The sequence below is a fragment of the Erythrolamprus reginae genome, chromosome 2 (genome assembly GCF_031021105.1).
Source record: "Erythrolamprus reginae isolate rEryReg1 chromosome 2, rEryReg1.hap1, whole genome shotgun sequence".
Lineage (NCBI taxonomy): Eukaryota > Metazoa > Chordata > Lepidosauria > Squamata > Dipsadidae > Erythrolamprus > Erythrolamprus reginae.
In genome coordinates this window covers 201,961,027-201,978,593 of record NC_091951.1, presented here as the reverse complement: position 1 = coordinate 201,978,593, position 17,567 = coordinate 201,961,027, and the positions used below count along the sequence as shown (strand labels likewise).

The window sequence follows — 17,567 nt, the reverse complement described above, 5'->3', positions numbered from 1 at the left end:
ATCTTGTAAACTTTTGGAGGTGGTTACTCTGGCTCAGAATTCAAGACCTTGCATAGAATTTGGTCTTGTTTGACTTCTGGACTTCCTCTTGCAGGGAGGAATCTGCAAGGGGAGAAGCTGCTTTGCCCAGCTTAATTCACCCTCCGGTCTTTACAAACTTTGCTGCTCACAATTATATGCATCCTTTTGTTTTTTTGCAAGTATCAAACGTGTCCCCTTGTCTTGATTTTAAAATTATTGCATCAGAAAGATTCATGTTTTGTGAAAAGGAGCTATACATGGAAAGATATCCCATTGATAGAAATTGAGAAGAGGACTTATCGGGTTATAGTAATAAAGCATTTGTCTTGAGACAAATCTAGCTTCCCTTCATGTGTTCCATTGCAATCACAGTTTCTTGTTTGCCCCTCCCATATGTTCAGAACTGAAAAATTTACAATTCATGCCTAACTGCGTCCCCACTTTGTGTAGTTTACCCGTCCTTGGAATCAGATGAGGATGACCCAGCCTTGAAGTCACTGCCAAAGAAGAAAAAATGCACGGATGATGCTCCATGGAGTCCTAAAGGTAACTATCCATCATCACCTGTAACACATGATGTGTATCTAATGTGAGACTAGACAAAAGGATACAAAAACACAATTCCCTGGGAATAGATCTTTTACAAAGCAAATTTCTAACCCTTTTGCACCTGAAAATATACCTGAAAGTGTTTGGGGTGAAAAATGTAAAGAAGATTCTAATGCCAGCAGAATTGCTGAAGACTTTTATACTGTACTTGAGGATGGGATTTTGTTGTGCAAGTGCTGATCGTTGATTATCCCGGGAACCAGCAATTTATAGAGTGTATCGTGTTGTAATTCTTGGAAACACACAAAGCACAAAGGTATGGCCATAGAAGGCAAAGGAGGTCCAGGCAGAAGAAGAACCTGTCTTCAAAATCTAAGGGGCTTTTTCATGCGGCTGTTGATATAAATAGGATCACCAACATGATTGCCAACGTCCAATGATGGATATGGCACAAGAAGAAGAATGGTCATTATCTTATCTTTTGTTTCTGTGAGGTATGGAACGACTATAGGTTAGAGCAGTGGGGTTTCTCTGCTTAAACCAAAAACTGCACTGAGCATAGACAATCTGTATTGCAGCTTTGCCTTATTACAGTTTGTACAAATGCCTGGAAGGCCACAATTCTGAATGTGGAGATCTTTCTGGGACGCTTGATATCTGAAACGGAAGTGGGAAGGGTGGGTTTTCATTGTAATAGTAATGATTTGAGGCAAATCTGCTTGAGTATATTGAAAAAGGATTTTATTTAAAAAACCCACAAAACTGAGCTCTGCAACCTAGCTTTGCTAATTTTGATACACCTGCCCTCAGTTGGCTCCGAAGTATATCCTGCTTAGCTCAATTCACAAATGCTAATCGTTTTTCTTTTTTCTTTTTCATTTTTCTTTTTTCTTTGTGTTTTAGCTGTGAGAAGTAAGCATTTCAGAGGGGGGCTCTGAGGCTTTGTGAGGACTCTGAGGCTTTAATTATAGATGTTATGGATTTCCAATAAATGAAGCTTCCATTATCTTACTCTTGAGTTTATGGATTTGTAGGGCAAAGGATATGTTTTATATGTACCAAGTGGGAGCAAGTAGAGCAGCCTCTCCTAATCGTGGGGTGCTTCAGATCTCAAGACTGCAGAATTCTTCAGCCCAAGTGGCAACCTGGGCATTGCCATTCCACATAAGTTGAAATCATCAAGATTGGGGAAATGCGGAATAGAAAAATTCTTCACGTGAACTTTCCCTCTTCACAGCCCGGGTGACCCCAACACTACCCAAGCAAGACCGCCCTGTCCGTGAAGGGACCAGAGTGGCATCTGTCGAAACTGGTTTGGCAGCTGCAGCAGCTAAACTAGCTCAGCAGGTAAATGGCCAGGTTGGTTTATTGCAGTGTTTCTCAATTATTTTCTGTTACCACCCAACCCCCCAGAAGAAGTAAACATTTTGCGCACGCCCCAACTCTCCACTGGGACAATTGTTTACAACATTCAGTATGTTTTCGCTGGAAAACCTCAAGCGGCTTATCAGTGTGATTGGGGTGTAATGTGTTTAAATGATGCTGCCAACATTTTTAGACACAGTAAACATACCGGTCTTTCCTCGTCTCCCACCGTAGTCCCAGTGAAGCCAAACACTATACAAGCTTCATCATATTGCCTCATCTTAGCTTTTGGGAGACTTATATTTGTCTCATTATCTCTGTCTCTCTCCTCCTTTCTTTTCATCCCTCTTAAATATTTTTCCATTGTGTTTCTTAAGGTTTGTTATATGCACTTCATATCTCCTGTTCTGTGCTGTATGTTATTGTTTGGTGCAAAAAACCCCTACTCGTTGCGGCAAAAAAAAAGCACGTTCCTCCGGGTCATGCCCCCCCCCCTGGCATCACTCCACATCCCCCTAGGGGGCCCTGCCCCACTATTTGAGAAACACTGGTTTATTGAGAGAAGCATATTTCAAGGCCCATACAGATTCTTCCTTGGATGGGTGGCCTTCTCCTTCAGTAGAACATTTGCTTCATCAGGGGGGAAAGCTTGGGGTGTTTCAAAAAGATAGAATTGCTGTTCAATAGAAAGCATACTCGTTGTTAAAGTTAGTGTGCTGCCTTCTCTATATTGTTTTTTTTTCAGTACATTTCTCACCACACTCAGTGTGGTTGACTGATTGTTTATATATTTATTCCCCTTCTATGACATCACACTCAAAAGACTGAATGGTACATAGCACAGTTCAACATATGCAGGAACTATAAAAAGCCACCCGGGATAGGCAATCAATACACAATGAACAGAAATATAACAAAATTTATTCTAAAAAAGCCAGAGCAATGTATTTCATAGGATAGCATCATTACATAAGTTGGTAAAGCCATACATTCAGATGTGTGTGTGGGTGGGTGTTGAATTTAGGATAGCTAGTTCATTTGGTGTTCTCAAGTGGGAATTCAGATGTGTAAGAATCCTTTCAAGACATTTCCAGGTACCATTAATGGATCCAGCCAGGTAGGAGCAACAGGAATCCCTAGCAGTAAGAAATGCATTGTTATTAGTATGGACTAAAATAAAAGAACATTATTTGAAAATATCAATCTGGCTTTCCACTATGGAGGCTTTAGAACATCCTAATGTTATTAACATGGAAAAAATTGTAAGATATAAGGACATATTGAATGACAGGAATTAAAAAGAAAACAGGAACTTAGAAGTCAGGGGATAGATATAGCATGGTGGCCTCATATGCAGATACAATCTGGTTATGAGAAAGACGCTAAACTGTATGGTTTTAACAAAGAGCTAACAGAACTAGATCAGATATTGACTGGAACAGATGAAAACGTGACAAAGAAATTATATTGTTACTTATTAAGTACAGTATTAAACTCAAAAAGTGAACAAGTAAAGGAGACAATGATTGCTTGGGCCCTAAATTTTGGATACACAATAGAATTGGACAAGTGGCAGAAATTGTGGGATAGAAATATTAAATTGAGGATGTCAATTGCATATAAGGAAAACTTGTCTAAAATGTTTTATAGATGACATTTTGCCCTGGCAAGACCAGCAAAAATGTTTAAAGATAGATTGGATAAATGTTGGAAGTATAATCAAACATCTGGTCCATATTGCCACATGTGGACATGCCCAAGAGCAAGAAAATATTGGACAAAAATACACACATGGCTGGGGGGGGGGGAAGATAAACCTACATATAGATTTGAAATCAGAGATATTTTTGTTGGGCATTCTACCAGAAAAAATATGATAAAAAGGCTGCATATTTGATTCTGCGTATATTAACAGCAACTCGAATTGTATTTGCGCAACAAAGGAAAAGGGATGAGATCCTGCCTGAGAAGAATATAATTTTAAAAATATTAGATTGTGCAGCAATGGATAGATTAAAGGATAAAGAATAAACTGAATATTTTTTTGATACGGGACACATTTTATCAATGGCTACATAACAGAAACAGAAGTTAGAAAGAAGGAGGTATAAAGAGAGGAAATGGTATGGTGGAGAGTCATTAAAGAAGATGATGTTAAATGTTAAGTATTAAGGTTATTACAATGTTATTATTAATACGATGGTAATGACTAAATATAATGAAGATGTATAAATATGACTATCTAAACATGATTGTTTCCAGAATACACTGTTTGATGAAAATTGAATGTTAAAACCTGGTGGTGGTGGGGAGTCCCTAGCAGTGCGGCCCATGCCCAGCTGGTCTTACTGCAGCTCTGCATAAAGGGTTTTGCCTTTTTTTCTCTTCCTATTAAGCAACATCAGAAGTTGCAGCGGCGGAAATCCGTGGTAAAAAAGAAGCCGCCATCTCCGAAAGCTCCTAGTCCAGAACCGGATCCGGAGCCAGAACCGGAACCAGAACTAGAGCCAGAACTGATAGAAGCGGAAGTGGAGCCAGATGTGCCACCCCCACCTCCCGTCCCCCAGGAACCAGATCCTGAGCTGGAGGCCCCTGTGCCCACCCCTCCACCGGAAACGAAACAGGAGCAATTTGCCGGCAGCCTGGTGGATCATGAATACACCGCTCGGCCTAATGTGTTTGGAATGGCCCAGGTGAACCGAGGCTCCACGCCTATGGCCCCAGGAGTCTTCTTGTCCCAGAGGCGCCCCTCAGCTGGCTCACCAGGTCCTCAAGCAGCACAGGGTAAGCTTGTATATGTGGGCTTCAAAAGGGAAGGGACAATCCTATTGATGTTGTTTAGGGAAGAGTTCCAATTGTCTAAGATCTGCCGCAAAATATGGTTTTGCCAGAGGAAGAGAGGGATTGTAGTTGGTGGAAAAGTATGGCTTGGACTTGTCATTCATAGGATGCATTCATTCGAGGCAATCAAATACTGAATATATTTTAGTGGTATTATCTATTATCAGCTATGCTGCCTTCAAAAGAAGTTATCAGTTCAAATAATATCTCACCTTGAGCATTTCACTTGAGATAATACTACTGCATTGTGTAGCATTTTTGAAGTTGTCATTAATTAGATAGCTTTGTGAACATTTTGGACTTCCATATAAGAATAAAGTACCGTATGAGTAAGGAAACTGAGGCAGGTGCGAATCGAGGCAGGTAGGAACCACTGGATCCTGGCAAGATCCCGATTCATTTATTCTGTGTGATCCATAACATCACACAGATGGAGTTCCTGCTTCCCCAGTCTGCTGGCCATTGTAAGAGAAGGTGAGATTCTTGTTCCCTTGTGGGAAGCAAGCAGCTGAAAGAAACAAGATGCCATTTTTAATGTCTCGGATTCATTCTGTAGCCGGAGAGCACTTTGAGTTTCAACCTCCACATCAGCAGAGACTTTTTTTCAGAAGGAAAATAAACTGATTTTGCAACTCGAGTAAATCTCTATACTTCTAAAGTTCTTGTCTCTGTATCCCTTAACTACACTAAACAGTTGCCTCACGGGAAAAAACGTTTGAACCAAGATACCTCAAATTGACTATTTTACAGAATGCATCCAAAATCTACAACCTGCGATTCCTGTGGAATGGAAATTCGGCAAATTTTATAAAAACATTTTATGACACACAAAATGTCATAAAATATTTCTGGTGGTCAGTTCCTGATGTTTTACTGTGCTATGCAGCAGAGATCCCCAACCTTTACTTCTTGGTGGCCTGTCAAGAGAGGAAGGGGCAACCAGCCCCCGCAAGCAAGGTTGTGCATGCTGGCCTGTCACTCGCACAAGTTGAGCTGCACACATGTCCGCATGCATTAGCCCATTACTCCTGCGGCCTGGTTCCAGACAGGCCATGACCTGGTAGTGGGCCATGGCCCAGGAGTTGACGGCCCTTGCTATACGGTTCAACATAGGCTACTTTCAAGGCAGATACATCTCTGAATATTTCACTGCATATTTTAAAGAACTTTTCAAGTACATTAAAAGTTCTGTCACGGTTGAAGCCACTAAGAAATCTGGTAAGGAAATACAGTGGTACAAATGCCTACAAATGCCTCTACTTACGAACATTTCTAGATAAAAAACGGGTGTTCAAGATTTTTTTGCCTCTTCTTAAGAACCATTTTCTATTTACAAACCTGAGCCTCCGAAACTGTAACCGGAAAAGGCAGGGAGAAGCCTCCGTGGGGTCTTTCTAGGAATCTCCTGGGAGGAAATAGGGCTGGAAAAGGCGGGGAGAAGCCTCCGTGGGGCCTCTCTAGGAATCTCCTGGGAGGAAACAGGGCCTCCACCCTCCCTGTGGTTTCCCCAATCACACACATTATTTGCTTTTACATTGATTCCTATGGGAAAAATTGCTGCTTCTTACAAACTTCTCTACTTAAGAACCTGGTCATGGAACGAATTAAGTTCGTAAGTAGAGGTACCACTGTATCTCTAAAATGGTTGTCTAGTTAAAATGATAACTCTTCCCCCCCCCCTTCTTTTTCCCCTTTAGGAAAACGCCCCAAGAAGGGCTTAGCAACAGCAAAGCAGCGACTGGGACGCATCCTGAAAATCCATCGCAATGGCAAGCTACTCCTCTGAGTGCATCCCCATGTCAGCTCCAGACCACATGTCCAGCTCTTGGGCAGCAGAAGTTGGGTGAGGCACAGAGACCCACTTGGAGGCACCGCTTGGTGTCTTTGGAGGGCCGACAGGACCTTAGGCGTGTGGACAAGGCCCGTGCTACTCTACCTCTCCTTCCCTCACATGGATCAGAGCCAAGTCTGAGCTGCCTGTGCTGCTGCTGGATGCTTTGAACTCGATTGGCAGCACCTGAACCCAGAGGGAACCACACTGGTTTCCCTGAAGAGACAGACAACGTAGGAGGCGGGGGGTTCGTTGTGCCCACTGAATCTCCATCCCTACCTCGACCCACTGCACTTCCTTTTTTGTTCTGGGGCTGATACCTCTTTCGAATGCTCCCTTCCCTCTGTCAGGTCACACCTCTACAGATGTTGGCTTTATCTTTTCCTCCTAGCAGCTTCAAATGCCCTTTGTATCTTTCGTTGCTGTTGGCAGACCCTGGCGTGCCAAGGAGTCTTTCTTTTCTTTCTTTTCATTACTTTTTTAAACGTGTCCGTCCCCCCCTGCAGAAAGTAGCTGCTTGTTGGTTGTTTTTACGCAAGCAGAAGGATTCCTTCGCAGTCTTCCAGAACAGCGTTTCCCAACTTCAATGATTTTGAGATGAGTGGACTTTCAACTTCCAGGCATTCTCTGGCTGGCACTACTTTTGGCTGGAGAATTCTTGGAAGTTCACCCATCTTAAAACTGCTCCACTGGAGATACGCTGTCCTGGAGAGATTTTTACAAAGCCTGGAAAGGCAGGAGAGGAACCACTTGTTTTACAAAGGGAACTGGATGCTGTTTTTCAGCAGTCAGGGATTTGTGGATGGAGTAGGCAGACACTGGAAATAACTCCCTCTCCCGTCGAGAGAATTTTGAAACTTCCAGTCATTTGGCAGCAGGGAAATCCTTCGCTTACCATACCTTACGTGATCCATCCAAAATAGAAGATTGAGGGCCTCACACGAGATCTGTGTCTCCACAATGCAAAAGAGAGGAGCGGTCTAATGCGCTATTTAAAAAAATTTGCAGCATGTACAGGGAGGCAGTCGAGGTGGAAGGCTAAGTGAACTGCCCCCTCCCTACTTTGCATATCTGTACATGTAAAGGGACTTCTGTTGCTTTTGAGTGTTTGCATCTTAAATCGGTGAAAACCCCAGCTCTCTCCAGTCGGTAATTGGAAACTGTTCAGGCCCCCATTGCTTGCCAACCGGAAGATGCCATGTGGAATATCAGGAGCAGATTCTTCCTGCTTCTGATGTGAAGTTTTCCAGGAGGCTTCACAGCTGTTCCTGTTACAGATCTCTCCTTGTGTTAATTCCAGGGCTTTTTTCCTTTTTTTTTACATTCTTGGCATAAGGCAGTCTGTCCTCCCTTCTCCTTCTCCTTCTTCTATGGCGGCAGGGAGGGCATCGTGCCCCCTAAGTAAGACTTAAAAGATGTTTCTACCCATCAGCACAGCTCGGCGAATACAGCTGTGTATCATATTTTTACACCAGACTCCAGCAAGCTTTGTGTAAATGTTTGAATTCTATTTTATAGGCCTCGCTCTAGAAATGTGTGTTTAAGGGGGAGGAAATTATATATATATAATTTATATAAAATTATATAACATTATATATATAATTTTTTCCAGGGGTTAGAATAAAAGAAAACCTTCAGTTTATTGTAGCATATGCCTGAGATATATTTTTCTGATTCTGTTCTTCTAGGGACAAATGCTTTCACTGGGATCTGGGAGAACTTGCCCACAAAATTTGTGTTCTGGAGAGTCTGATACCAAAATGCAGATATAGCAGTTTCTTGCACAAGAGTTACTATAGGGGGTGCAGCTCCCAGACCAAGGCATACATTCTACATATAGTTTTTAATGGTGGGGGCATTATTATGCTCAACTTTTTGTTTTAAAGAGGGCTGTTGTAAAAGGATTCAACACTGGGAGAATTATTTTAGGAATGCTATCCAAACCTTCAGGAGGGGGGGATTTTTTTTTTTTTTTTTTTTGCCAATTGGGAAAGAAAAGATTATCTAAATTGCTATAGCATCAAATAACCAAATTGAATGTTTGCCCATTTAATTATTTTATACTGACGCTTCTTGGTACTATTCTTGAAGTGTGCCTCACATGGATCTCACGTTGAATTTCTCCCTGAAAAGTGTCACAAGTCACCTTTTATTCAGAATTGGCATTATTAATGGTCTCTTGGGTTTTTGATGCACAAAAATTCATACCCCAAAGTTATTTATCAAGCAAAGCTGAAAGGCTCGTTCTCCCACCTAAGGGTCATTGCCTTTTTACTTTTCCTTAAATTAGTCTCCTATATTTGCTTCAGCTGCAGGTTTACAATAATATCTCGGGCGGCAATTTTTGTTTTTTATTGTAAGAATTGTAAAATACACATTAATACATGAAAAGAGAGTCTTGATCCCGCAATAATTACAAGGATAATATCTTGAGTGCTGTGGAGCCCCAAGAAGTTGGGTTGGGGGATGGCTCTTGGCTGCAAAACCGAGGGGTTTTTCTTACTGCAGACAAGCAAAACAGGTAAAAGAAATATACATATAACGCAGGAGCATCACAAAGAGCACTATCCAACCTTCTGCCAGGAGAAATAGAGCCTGTCTGCTCTCAGCTATAATGTAAGATTCATTCTGTATAGATGACAAGGGCTGAAAATCCTTGGACAGAGGCTAGGTTCATATCCATCAGATTATTGGTGTTATTTACTTGACTCTGCCTCTCGATTTGCAACCATGCTCAAAATTTTGCAACCATGCTCAACCATGCTCAAAATTCAGTGCAAAAAACATTTGACAGGTGCATGACAATAGGAGCTTTTATTCCCATTTTTTAAAAAGAGCACTATCTCTGCATAGGACATTAGGTGAGGAACTTGAGTTTCCTTATTGATTGGAGATTTCCAATCAATAAGGGATCAATGAGCCAAATTGTGAAAGACTCCCAAGTCGTCGCATAAAGGAACAGGATGCAGCAAGTCCCACTGCCAACCCTCCCATTTCTGCTTTGAGTCTCCAAAATGTTAAGAATTTTGACTACATGAGGGCCTGATTAAATCTTAAGCATAAAACTTAAGCATAAAACTTATCAGGAAAGACTTAATGAACTCAATCTGTATAGTCTGGAGGACAGAAGGAAAAGGGGGGACATGATCGAAACATTTAAATATGGTAAAGGGTTCAATAAGGTTCAGGAGGGAAGTGTTTTTAATAAGAAAGTGAACACAAGAACAAGGGGGCACAATCTGAGGTTAGTTGGGGGAAAGATCAGAAGCAACGTGAGAAAATATTATTTTATTGAAAGAGTAGTAGATGCTTGGAACAAACGTCCAGCAGATGTGGTTGGTAAATCCACAGTAACTGAATTTAAAACATGCCTGGGATAAACTTATATCCATCCTAAGATAAAATACAAGAAATAGTATAAGGCCAGACTAGATGGACTATGAGGTTTTTTTCTGCCATCAATCTTCTATGTTTCTATGTTTTTAAATCTACAAATGAAATAGTTGGGCGGGGGGGGGAGGGACTCTGAAATTATAAAAAGCAACCCACCCACAATTTTTCCTCTATCCAACTGAGCAAGCTGGTCATTTTCCTCTATTGGCGATGGAAGTATTTTGAATAGGCTGCTCGTCCCAGATGTTCAGGAAAAACCTGCCACAAGGAAGATGACTGCTCAATCTTCATCGTATTGTTCACCTGTCCAAAGCCAAAACACTCCGAAGGAAAAGGCTAATAATGGCATAAACCGGATGGTTAAATAATTAAAAACATGTCCAGAATATAATAAGCCAGGTTGAAAAATGGCACTCAGAGCAATGCCTTGTAACATCTGCTTTTGGAAGATGTTTGCAGGGCTACTGCTCTTTCTATTGTTGAGGCAGCAAATCAGATGCCTAAATCATTTTTTCCCTTCTGTTGTATCTTTGAGCAGCGCTTTGTCTCACACCCATTTGGTCCCCTTGATTTGAGCTGAAATCCTGCAGTGTGACACTGGTTGGGATGTATTCCTCCATTGATTGAAAAGGGCACATTGGCCTTTGCCTCTATGACTTTTCAACATGGAGCATAGCTAGTCGAGGACAGTATGGAAGGGTCGGAGTGGATCCCACACAGCCTCTCAGTCCAGCATTTGAGGCCCACAGAAAACCTCACCCTTTCTTTGTCCTTAATAATTCCAATTAACGCTGTGAATTTTGGGGGCAGGGGGGATCCGTTGTGCTAATTCCAAAAAGCCAAGGTAAGGATCTCTTGACCTGAAAGTGAAAAGAATATAAACACATTCCATGATCCCTCCATCTGTTGCCCAGAAGACGTATTTGCCGCTAAGCATAATGTCCTTTTCTGCATTATATCAGCACAGTACAGCATAGGGATAGATTGAGCCTACAGCATAGGGAGAAATTGGTCTCTCTTTGATTATAGCCCAATGTCTGTTCTGTTTCCAAGGACTTACTGCAAAGGTCCAAAAGGAGAACTTTTAATTTCTCTTCACATCATGGGCAACCAAAATGGTAGAGAAACAGGAAAATGGTCCCATATTCTGGTAACCTGCTGGTCCAGTTTTTCTAGACGGAGTGGAAGAGGGCCGCTCATATTTCCAACAGGTTGGAGGCAAGGTAGGAGTGGTAGGAGGCTCCCAACAACGCTTCCACATCCCTGCGTTTCACCAGCCAGCACTTGGCTTCGTGAGCTCTCTGGACGGAATCCTTCAGCACTTTGGAGACTTCAGTGAGCAGCACTTCCTTCGCACCGCTTTGCATCCAGGCAACTTTGCCCCCTTGAGAGAGATCTGGGGAAAGGCTGACGTTGCTGTTCTGGAACTGGCCTGGGAAAGAGAAAATGGGCATTGGGAAAACTGCGACATTCATTGAACAAAGGAGTCGTTTTGTCTCTTATTCGTACCTCCGAAGACCCCGACAAGTTCAAGATTTATTAAGATTACAATACCCAGAGTGTACTGTAATAACAGCACGTTATTGTAATTATGAATATCATCAGTGAGTTGCCAGCTCTCTCAGGCAAACAAAGCACGGACTGTAATATGTAGGACCGGCTGGCATTTTGGGTTTATTTTCTTTAGAATGACTTGGGTGGTTCTTAAGAATACTTTACATTTACAGTACTGTGGAAAGTGTCAAGGAGGAAACTCAGGGCAGTACGTTAATAGATGAATAGGCTGATGTATCATGAACGCATGAAAGCCGCCCTCGTCATAAAATAGCTTACCTAGCAAGCCACCTGCAGATGCTGATAGGCCTTGGCCCTTCACAATGTAGAAGCCAAGGTGATCCAACTGCAGGACTGTGGGATGACTATAGTGATGGAGCAGAACAAGAAATTCAACCGTGGAACCAATCTGGACAGTGACGTTGGCCTCGGGCCAGGTGGAAATGGCCAGAGGGGGTTTCCTGATTGTGGCCCGCTGAGTTAAGGGCAAGACCAGCACTTCCTCTCCATAGAGCGTCACGCCCTTCTGGGTTATATTAACCACATAGCTGGCCTGTGGGTGCTCCACTACTATGGTGATGACATCCAAATAGGTGCGGGGACGTTCTTCCTGGCCTGGCCTTGAAGGGGCTCCCATTAAGTGCCCATTAACGAACAAACCTAAAGGCAAAGAAAGGCAACCATCAGTCTCTTCCTTTCCCCCCTCGGCCCCTCAACACAATGGACACAGAGCCGCCGTTGCTGTTTTCCCACCCTCTGCTGAACATCCCCTTCTGGGCCTCTCCAGTCTCAGAAACCACCTCTTTTCCCCCTGTAGGTGCCTTCAACCCAACTGCCGTTATTAAAGTCGCTTCATTTTAGAGAGGAGCAATGCTCAGAAGCACTTGGTCCTTTTAAATGGAGAGTTTTCCTGATAGAACTATTAATAAGCGGAAAAAACCTGCCTCCAGAAGGTGTGGCGTGCCAACAATGGAGATTTTTAAGGAGATTGGACAACCATTTATCCAAAATGTTATGGAGTTGCCTGCTGGAACAGGCAGTTGGAGCAGAAGACCTTCCAAGATCCCTGCCAACTCCGTTGTTCTGTTATTTAGTTCTGTTATTCGGATATATTTTACACTCTATTTTGTTGTTTGATTTGGGAATAGCATTTCTGCATAGGATCACAAGCACCAGACATTTTCTCCGCAGAGGGGCGGCATATAAATCTAATAAATAATAATAATTGTTCCCGAAAACAAGTTTATGGTCCCACCCAGGGGCAGATTGCAATTACCGCCGCTACTGGTGTGCTGCGTGCGCAGCTTCAGTTTTATTGTGCGCGGGTGTGTGTGCCCCAGTGTGTTTTTGCTTCTGCGTGTGCGCAGAAAGCAAAATATCACAAGGGGACACACATGCACATGAGATTTCTGCATGCGCAGAAGCAAAAAATCGCTGAAATCTTGCATGCATGCACGTCCCCTCATAAGATTTTGCTCCCTGTGCATCTTGCAGAAGCAAAAACACACTGGAACACACGCACACACAGGCAAGAGAACCAAAGCTGTGCCCGCAGCTCACTGTTTGCTACCGGTGTGCCATCCTCTACTGTAATGGTAGCAACCCACTACTGGTCCCGCCTGTCTTCACCTTTAGCCCTCTGGGATGGCCTGGGGCAGGTTCTAATCCCAGCCCTTACCTGTGGCAGGGTCGCTCACCAGCCGCAGGATATCGCCCGAGCGTCCGTCCAGAGTGAAGCACAGATTCCCCAGGGCACGTGGCAACTTTATTACAAAGTGAGGATCTCCATCCACTGCAAGGAAGAAGCAGAAGGTGTCCATTAACAAGGCACTTTAAAACATGGGGACCCTGTGAATATTTCATAACTAGGAATGGCTTGTTACCCCAAGAGGAGAAAGTGAACAGGCCAGACTTGGACGATGCTCTCAGGGAGTCTGAAAAGATATAAAGATAAAATCCACTGAGCATTAGAGAAATATTTCAATGTACAGTGGTACCTCTACCTATGAATGCCTCTACTTATGTACTTTTCTAGATAAGAACTGGGTGTTCAAGATTTTTTTGCCTCTTCTAAAGAACCATTTTCCACTTACAAACCCAAGCCGCCCCGAGTCTTCGGAGAGGGGCGGCATACAAATCTAATAAATAAATAAATAAATAAATAAATAAATAAATAAATAAATAAATAAATAAATAAATAAATAAATAAATAAATAAATAAATAAATAAATAAATAAATAAATAAATAAATAAATAAATAAATAAATAAATAAATAAATAAATAAACAAACAAACAAACAAACAAACAAACAAACAAACAAAAATAAAATAAAATAAAATAAAATAAATAAAATAAAATAAAATAAAATAAAATAAAATAAAATAAAAATAAGCCTCCCAAACTGTAACTGGAAAAGGCAGGAAGAATCTTCCGTGAGGCTCCTCTAGAATCTCCTGGAAAGAAAAAGGGCTGGAAAAGGTGGGGAGAAGCCTCCGTGGGGCCTCTCTAGGAATCTCCTGGGAGGAAACAGGGCTGGAAAAGGTGGGGAGAAGCCTCCGTGGGGCCTCTCTAGGAATCTCCTGGGAGGAAACAGGGCTGGAAAAGGTGGGGAGAAGCCTCCGTGGGGCTCCTCTAGGAATCTCCTGGAAAGAAACAGGGCTGGAAAAGGTGGGGAGAAGCCTCCGTGGGGCTCCTCTAGGAATCTCCTGGAAAGAAATGGGCGGAAAAGGTGGGGAGAAGCCTCTGTGGGGCCTCTCAAGGAATCTCCTGGGAGGAAATAGGGCTGGAAAAGGTGGGGAGAAGTCTCCGTGGGGCCTCTCTAGAAATCTCCCGGGAGGAAACAGGGCCTCCACCCTCCCTGTGTTTTCCCCCAACCGCATGCATTATTTGCCTTTACCTTGATTCTTATGGAAAAAATTGCTTCTTCTTACAAACATTTCTACTTAAGAACCTGGTCACGGAACAAATTAAGTTTTTACGTAGAGGTACCACTGTATGTGTACACCAAGTCCCATTCCATTACCTGCCAATCAATCTCAATTCAGTCTCAGTTTCAATCTCTTCTATTTCCAATATGCTTTATCTTTTGAAAAGTTATCTAATGAGTTTTAACACAAGCCAGTGAGAGACACACATGCCAATGATTACAATTAATCATAATTAATGATTTATCAATAATCTCAGTTACAGACCAGTGGTACTCACTCCTATCATCATGAAGTGCTTTGAGAAATTTATCTGCTGGTACATCATTTCTGGTCTTCTACATGTATTTGCTAAACACCAGTTTACATACAGAAGAAATAGATCTACAGAGGATGCTAATAGCTGTCACTTCACACTGCTCTGATTCATTTGGAACAGCGCAGTGGTGGGGGCTATGTGAGGATGCTTTGTGTAGATTTTAGCTCTGCGTATCACACAATAATTCCACAGAGACTAGTGGGTTTAAATTTATGGCTCTTGGCCTTTCTTATTCAATCTGCCTTTGGATTATGGATTTCGTGTCTCATCGCTCTCAGATGGTCAATTAGATAATCATATATCTTCTTCCACCAATTATGCACTAAAATGCATTGACTTAGATATAGGATATGACTTTTAATCCACCCCCCCTAGCTTAGCAGGTTGGAAAGAAATGATGTAAAGGGATTTCAAGACTGGCCCATCAACAAGAAAGCTTTTTGAGAACTGGACAGAATGGGATCAAAATTGGCTCAGGAGGAAGAAGCTGGCAAAATAGTTATCAACTTCAAAACTGAGCTGAATCTGGCTGAGGACTGACCCACCCCCACCAAAAAATCTAAAAGTTTTTCTCCAGTGCATTTGAAGGTGAGCAATGCATTTGAATGAGGGTGGCTCAGTAGTGGGGCTGCTATTGGTGTGGCAGGCGACTCTGCGACGTTAGCGGCTGCCAGATTGCGCAATTTGAGTGCAACTAGTCCTAGTCCGAGCGCCGCCATCTTTTTTCTTGAATTTTTGATCTTTTTTGGTTCCTGCGCATGTGCAGTAGCAAAATCTTGCGAGGGGATGCTCGTGCAGAGAGATTTTGGCTATTTCTTTGCTTTCACGTCTGCGCCAAAGCAAAATATTGCCAAAATCTTGAGTGCGAGAGCATCCCCCCGTGAGATTTCAGCGCATTTTTTCTTCCTGTGCATATACAGAAGCAAAATCATGCTGGGGGTATGTGCATGAATGCATGCTTAGCGTGTGCACACATGCAAGAATTTTCATGCAGCGCGTGCACCGCATCAGTAGCACTAAATAAGAGGAATGGCTGCTCTATTCTAAGCCCCCTGCTCCTGGTCACGTGATTCAGATAAGAGCATAAACTCGGCTTCCCAGCACAGATACCCAGCTGAACACATGAGGTAAGAAATATACAAATGCATCACTCCAGGTAATGGGAGAGAGGAAATATTTTGGAAGACCTGCCTTGCACCTGTTTGCTTACTTCGTGCTTCTAAAAGCGCAAACCTTCCTCAATTCACCCTCCTGGGAACTGTTTGAAAAGTGCTAATTGTCTAGGAAAGTACCTGATTCACTGTCCGATTCTTCAAAAAAATCTGCAGAAAAAAAAGAGGGTTCATTTTCAGAGTATTTTCCTACTCACAAGATTCTCTCAGGAGCAATCCTGCATTGCCCACCACCATGTCTACTTCATGGCAGATTAGATTAGATTGGATTGGATTAAGTTGGATTGGATTGGATTAGGTTAGGTTAGATTATTAGAGTTGGAAGGGATCTTATAGGTCATCTAGTCCAACCCCTGCTAGAGCAGGAATCCCTACACCAAGAGTTGGGGTGGCACAGCAGGTAGAGTGCAGTACTGCAGGACACTAAAAGCTGACTGTAGGTCAGCGGTTCAAATCTCATCACCGGTTCAAGGTTAACGGCGAGTATTCTGAGCAGAGTCAGGTTACAAGCAGTGTGCCACAAGGGTCTGTTCTGGGTCCTATTCTTTTTAATATGTTTGTGAGTGACATAGGGGAAGGTTTGGTAGGGAAGATGAAAGTTAATTTTCTTCTTCTTCTGAGCATGCTCAGAAGCCAAATTCCCAGCGCTGTGCATGAGGTCGCCATCTTGTTTTTGGCTTTTTAAATTTTAATTTAAAAAAAAAATCGGCACTGCATATGCACAAGTGCACAAAGTGCGTGCACGCCCATGTGGTGCAGGAGGAAGCAAATCGGCAGCAAGGTAAGTTAGAACCCACCTCTGCTCCTTGTGTACCTAAATTGGCTTCACCTCCACACGTGTTGGGATCAGTAGGCTCAAGGGAATCCCAGAGGCTGTAAAAATAAAGTCTTTGGGAGAGGAGAAGAAAGCATTCTAAGGGAGGAGACACAATATGCCATCACACGGTTAAGAATGTGGCCGGAACTAATACCATAGTGTTAGTGTTTGTTTGTTTGTTTGTTTATTTATATGCCGCCCCTCTCTGGAGACTCGGGGCGGCTAACAGCAACAATAAAGCAATGTACAATAGTAGTCTGATGTTAGAAATAATTAAAACCCATTAATATAAAAAAACCAAACATACATACATACATACCATGCATAGAATTGTAAAGGCCTAGGGGAAAAGGGTATCTCAATTCCCCCATGCCTGGCGGCAGAGGTGGGTTTTAAGCAGCTTACGAAAGGCAAGGAGGGTGGGGGCAATTCTAATCTTTCGGGGGAGTTGGTTCCAGAGGGCCGGGGTCACCAGAGAGAAGGCTCTTCCCCTGGGTCCCGCCAAGCGACATTCTTTAGTTGACGGGACCGGGATAAGATCCTATTATGACTACTCAGGGCCATGAAGGAAATGAAAAACCGCATGAGAAAGGAATAGAACAAGTCAGAAATCGGAACTGGAACACATTCTATACATTGCAGTATATGTGTGGTTTAATGTGGGCTTAATAAATAAATGTGCTCTCCAAGATGAACATCTGGGAAGGTCTTTAAAGATAGGAAATAGCATGAGCTCACTAGGCCATGTCCCCAAAGTCAGTCTTTGTGGTGGAAGAGTTA

General features: G+C 42.7%; 2 protein-coding genes across 4 annotated transcripts in view; one reads left to right on the top strand and one right to left on the bottom strand.

The window, feature by feature from the left end:
- The window catches only part of PHF8 (PHD finger protein 8), a 33,058-nt gene extending 23,359 nt beyond the window's left edge, over positions 1–9,699 (top strand). The window contains exons 18-21 of one of the 3 annotated variants that reach the window (XM_070741281.1): positions 472–567; positions 1,808–1,917; positions 4,341–4,719; positions 6,474–9,699. In XM_070741281.1, the coding sequence (XP_070597382.1) occupies positions 472–567; positions 1,808–1,917; positions 4,341–4,719; positions 6,474–6,562 (674 nt within the window). In that variant the 3' untranslated portion in view covers positions 6,563–9,699. Of the gene's footprint in view, positions 1–471; positions 568–1,807; positions 1,930–4,331; positions 4,720–6,473 lie in introns of all 3 variants that reach the window. The other 2 variants (XM_070741280.1, XM_070741279.1) reach the window with 2 other exon arrangements.
- A 1,485-nt stretch (positions 9,700–11,184) lies between these two features.
- ITIH6 (inter-alpha-trypsin inhibitor heavy chain family member 6) overlaps positions 11,185–17,567 on the bottom strand; it is a 29,690-nt gene continuing 23,307 nt past the window's right edge. Inside the window, exons 11-15 of the mRNA XM_070736810.1 lie at positions 16,091–16,120; positions 13,438–13,488; positions 13,233–13,346; positions 11,834–12,214; positions 11,185–11,432 (exon numbers count right to left, since the gene is read on the bottom strand). Coding sequence (XP_070592911.1) covers positions 11,197–11,432; positions 11,834–12,214; positions 13,233–13,346; positions 13,438–13,488; positions 16,091–16,120 — 812 coding nt within the window. The 3' untranslated portion in view covers positions 11,185–11,196. The remainder of the gene's footprint in view (positions 11,433–11,833; positions 12,215–13,232; positions 13,347–13,437; positions 13,489–16,090; positions 16,121–17,567) is intronic.